This window comes from Olea europaea, unplaced genomic scaffold (assembly GCF_002742605.1).
Source record: "Olea europaea var. sylvestris unplaced genomic scaffold, O_europaea_v1 scaffold1168, whole genome shotgun sequence".
Lineage (NCBI taxonomy): Eukaryota > Viridiplantae > Streptophyta > Magnoliopsida > Lamiales > Oleaceae > Olea > Olea europaea.
Window position 1 is genome coordinate 149,760 of NW_019229085.1, and position 5,556 is coordinate 155,315.

The 5,556-nt window shown below is 35.5% G+C and overlaps 1 protein-coding gene across 1 annotated transcript; it reads right to left on the reverse strand.

The window, feature by feature from the left end:
* On the reverse strand, positions 1-781 carry LOC111373829. The gene is made up of 2 exons (XM_022996409.1): positions 284-781; positions 1-167 (listed from the first exon to the last, which is right to left on the reverse strand). Exons 1-2 carry the CDS (start codon positions 660-662, stop codon positions 109-111), a joined length of 438 nt encoding a protein of 145 aa, XP_022852177.1. The 5' UTR covers positions 663-781; the 3' UTR covers positions 1-108.
* Positions 782-5,556: the final 4,775 nt, after the last annotated feature.

The following is a 5,556-nucleotide window of genomic DNA, read 5'->3' on the forward strand; positions in this document are numbered from 1 at the left end:
TAATCAAATCAGACCATTCAAATTTATTAATAATCATCAACAACGCTTGATCAAGAATACAATACAATATTTTTACAGGTTTTAATTAAATAATTACATATCGACTAATCAATTCATCTTGTCTACCTGCCTATATGTTCTTACACTCTCATTCTTCTTCTTCCTTCCTGCAGTCACATGTAAACCACAAACTTGTTAATTGTAGAAGATAAAATTAAAAATAATCCATAAACTGTGAAAGAAAAGTTCTCAAGAAATCACTTATTCAATAAAAAGAACGTACTTGGTCTATTTTTTCTTCTCGACTGAACGATTTGTGGTATGAAAACACCAGTTCCATTGCCAGTTCTCCACAAGTTCAATATCGATGCAGGTGTTGCATAATCCTCCTTATTCCCTGACCAGTTATATAAACATCCAGATGGTTTTACAGAGGATAGCATGGGGATTGAACCGTGTTTACGTGCCTCGGCCATGTTTGGACTACTTCTATTTTCATCTAATTCTTCATCATCGCTATCTTCTGCTGTTAATAGCAAAACTTGCCTTCTAAGTTCACAGTAGAAAACCTCATCATCTTCTTCAAGTTCTTCTTCATATTCGCCGTACAAGAAAACATTCTTTGCATATACTTCTGGTTTAAGAGTGCTATGGAAATCCATTGAAGGGAAATGCTGGGAATTTTTGGTTTGAAAGGTTATGCTTTTTGGAATTTATAGTCAAGAACCGGAGAGAAAAGGTGCTTCGATAGTGGTCAATTTTCAAAGGCAGTAGAAGATGGACTTTTTAGCCATCTACGAGTGGTCCAAATGCAAGGAATATGCCTATGTTTGAATTTATATTTGTCACTTTGTCTATTTTCTTTAGGTTGAATCTTTTGTGGGATAAACACGTTGAAGTGAGAAAAGTCTTTATTGGGAACATTCCTAATCTTAATTTAACTCGTAATAATCTTCGAGTGACCTTGTTTGTGATAAGCAGAGAAAATATTAGGTATGACGTGACATGACACCATAAAATTTACTTTTATTCTCTTTTAATGTCGATATTTATAGTTGCAGGTAGATTTTGTGGCTGATACTATGATGGAGCCGCTGTTAATTTCGATAATTTGACTTTATTTAAGTATTATTATTACTGATTTTTAGTTAATTAATATTTAGGATTATACACGATCGTTAATTCCTAAGTGAATTCACCTTTGTGATTGTTGGGTTTTTTGATACCCAATAAATCTCGGGTTATGATGTTAACATGGGATAATATATTTCATAGACCTAGGCCGATAAATGAAATAAATCCAACAACCAAGTCTATGAGCTTCACCCGATCCAATTGCATTTTCTCTTATATGGCTTGAATCTTGGCCCATTTATCTTTCTTTTTGATTCAATTAAAAGCTTGACCCTAAACTATTTATAAGATTAAAACCCTAGCTATTTTCTAGTGTGATTAGTGTGTGAAAAAATGGAGAACCTGGCTGCAAGAAGAGAGAAAAAGGCTAGTCCTTTGTGTGTCCAAAATTGGTGATTAAACCGTGTTTTGGTGGTTCTTTCTTGCTTTCCTTTGTGGTGTTGTTCTCATTGCCTTTGTGGCTACAAATCATCACATTTTCTTGTCATTTGTGGGTAAGATTGAATAGCAATCGAGGTGAATATATTGGTTGTGGATTGGAGCTCGTTGGTTCGATTGTTTGGTAGAGAAATGTACGTTGGACTGAGCCCGAAAAACACCAATTTGAATATTCTTGGAGCGAGCTTCAGCAACATTTGGTATCAAAGTTTCAAGGTGGTGAAATGGAGGCCACTGGTGTGACGTGTAGGTGGTGGTGGTCTAGTTTGTCCGACACATATGGTGGTCTAGGGAGGCGTGCAGTGGTGTGTAAAGCCTCTGCATGGAGAGGTCGGCCAAGCGCGTGGGGCTTCTTAGTGTTGTTAGTTTTCTGTTTTAGGTTGTGCAGTAGAATCTGGACAAAGTTGTTCTTTGGACGTTTGGGACTCGATTATGGTTTGTTGGTTGCTGCAGTTGCTAAAGACTTTAGAACGAATAGTGATGGTTCTAAAGTGATAAATTCGCGTCTCTCATAATTTACGGACTCAGATTGGTCCGCTCTAGTATATTGGCTTATCCCAATTTAAATTTCAGTATTAGCACGTCATCTTGTAGGGTGACAATAGGTTTGTGGTTACCGTGAAGGGGTAACATTGTCTGTGCTAGAAATTTAGGAATTATTTGCCATATTTTGAAGTGTTGAGTTTTAATTGCAAGTTGGTAGTTGATTTTGTGCTTTAACTATCATATAGTCATTGTGTGAGACTACATTGCATGAAAATTTGAATTTTTGTTAACATATATTCGTGTTGCGTTGTTTATCCTGTGGAACATTTGGACTTGACCCGTTTGAACATTCCCTTGATCTAAAATCATGAATCTTACGAAACGCTAGGAATCTAGAATGTCGTGTATTGCAGCCTTAGGATTACTTTGTGTAACCTATTTGCGCATTTGGTTGTTCTATTTTCTCAAAATATCTTCTCGTTTCGAAGTTGGTATTTGTAAGTGTTATGCCCTAGGTCCAATCAACCTTGGACATAAATACTTTTAATATATAATTAATGCAATTTAATGACAGATCTACTATTTAATTAATATACAATTAAATTAAATAATAGAGTCCGTAGATTCAAATTTTCGTAATTTGTTAATCACAAAGAGTTGTGATTGTGAGATACAAATTACATAGATTGATCTTAAATCGTTCGTGGTCGTAAGTAATAACGAGATACGGATATCATTTTTATGATTAGATCATCACGTGTGACATTTCTTACTTGTGAAGTAAGTAGCTGATATCACGAGCTAAAGTGTGGTGACACTTGAATAAACATGAGGATGTTTTGTTATAGAACAAAACATTGGAGATCCGCCTAGAGATTTCACATGGATAACTATCTGAGTGTCAGTGGCTAATCTCTAACATTCGGTAGTGGGATTAGTCCTTTGACTTGATGCCGTTATAGTACCTTATATGAGGACAGTCATCGTTGACGGTGTTGGATGTTGCTCTGCCAATGGCCACTAATACGGAATCGTTCGGGTATTCAAGAATCGTATGAAGGTTGTGAATGACCAATAGAAGATTCGTCACTCTTAGATAATAAGAGATTATGATCTGCAATTCATTCAATTAAGTCGATAATGAAATCTTTGGTCAATGTGTACTCATAAGTCGAAAAAGAGTTTTCGACTTATATTGACTTAATAGTGGAGTGAAAAATATGATCAATAATCGAGATTGACACACTTCCATATCTCGTAATTGATTGGAACATATTGATGAAGGGATTATAGATTCACCGTAAACGAATGAGTTTGGTTTTGTCATGTCACGTGACATTTTCCGTCACATGTATTGCCCTGACACATTGCTAGATGTCAATCTGAGACGGCGAGTGTAAATTGGTGATAAATTAAAAGGGTGTTTTAATTTTTCGATTTTGATTAGATCAAAATAATATTTCACGTCGTTAAGCATTATGATCGAGAACCTGATAGTTCACACACAAAAGAGAATTGGAAGATTGCAATTTGTCAATTAATTAATTTAGCAATCATTGGATAAATTAAACAATTGGGTTGGTTATTTATAGGCCCGAATTTAATGAAATGGGTTAATTAAATATTAGCCCAGGTCAGGCCAAACCCATTTAGACTTATATAAATATATGGTTAGGGTTTTCAATTCGTAGAGAATTCATTATTCTTGCTAGCACAAGAAGAATACCCTAATCCTGTAATATTGTTCTCTATGTGGATCACTGTTAGAGGCTGAACAATTGAATAGCTGTGGGTGACAGATCAAAGTTGTTGGAACGAAAAGACTGGCAAAAGGTTTACAAAATTTTTCAAAGGTACATCTTTTATTATAATTTCTATCTAAATACAAAGACGATTCCTGGTGGGAATTGAATTTTGTTTTAATTTTTTGTTGTGCATGATAAGTAGATTTTCAGCAGCATTTTCAACGAAAAATGTGATTTTTCAATTTGGCAGCAAAATTAATTCAAGACATTTTTAATTATGATGAAAAGGTCTCTGAAACATATAAGATTATTAACTTTCTTAATTCTATGCCTAATTCATATACACAGGTCAAGAATTCAATTAAGTATGGTAGGGACACCTTAACACCCAAAATTGTCATAGACTCATTTAGGAGTATAAGGCTGAGAAAGAGGATAAGAGGAGTGACGAGTTATATATGATGAGGAGTAGGATAAAATTTAAGCAAATGAATTTGGGTAGAACTCAAGACAGGAGTGATTCGGGTAGTGACTTGAGTGATGAGGGTAGTAAAAAGAAGGGCAAGAAACGGAACAAATCTAGTTGTAGATGGTGTTACAGTTGTGGTAAATCTGGACACTTTATTAGGAATTGTCCTAGTAAGAAAGATAAGCTGAAGGATAAGATGAGAGGTGAGACAAATTTGGCTTTAGGGTCGACTGATGACCCTAGAGAGTAAACTTAGTTACTGCATGTGTATCTGTGTGTGATCCTTTCTGCATGTGTGTGATTACCTAATTCTTGTTACATGATTATATTTCGCATTTCAATGTGTTTGATATGTGAATTTGCATGAATTTGAGGCAATATGATTATTTGGTATAACTGTATGCATGCATAGTGGGTTAGGATGCATTAGCAGTGTGTTGAATGTCTTTTGGTGAGGTGGAGTATAGATGCCTAGGGGTACATTGTGGTTTGTACCGAAAATGTAGAGTGTGAGATTTGAATCTCGCGTGAAGATGTGATTAATTGTCTAGAATCCTTTATCTGTGTAGAGACCTTAATTAGGTGGAGTGTGAGAGAGGCACTTCTATCGCTTCTGTTAGGTGTAGACCTATTATCCACGTAAGTTGGGAGAAATGATGTGATGATAGAGGATTATCCCGTGGACTTAGGATCTATTATGACCTACCAATTAGACATGAGTTAGGTGATCAGTCTAGTGAGCAGAGTGGACAATGAAAGGAGATATGTGTTCTCGAAGTGTGAGCAACACGAAATGGGATAGGATAAGTGTGGTTGGATCTTTTCGCAGGGTCATTTATGTAGTTGTTGCATATGTGTTTGACGTGTGTTTGATTAACTTGGTGTTAATCTGTGGTTCTGTGTGAACGAGCTAATGAAAAGATCTGTGTGTTATCCTATAGTATATCATCACCGCATGTTTATTTGCTCTCGATTGTTTACTGTGAATATTTGTTTCTACTTGGGTATTTATGACCTTACCCCTGTGAGTACATAAAGCAGGTATGACATGTGTTTAAGGTTGGAAATACGAGGTAAGGTCTGTGATCTAATTTTATTGACTACCTTGATTATGCAAGTGTTAACTGTGTGTTTTGATTACTTGCAGATTTATTGGTCATCAAGGTGGAGATTTGTTGAATTTTTTTATACCCAATAAATCTCGAGTTATGATGTTAATGTGAGATAATATATTTCATACGCTTAGGCTGATGAATAAAATAAGTCTGACAACCAAGTCCATGA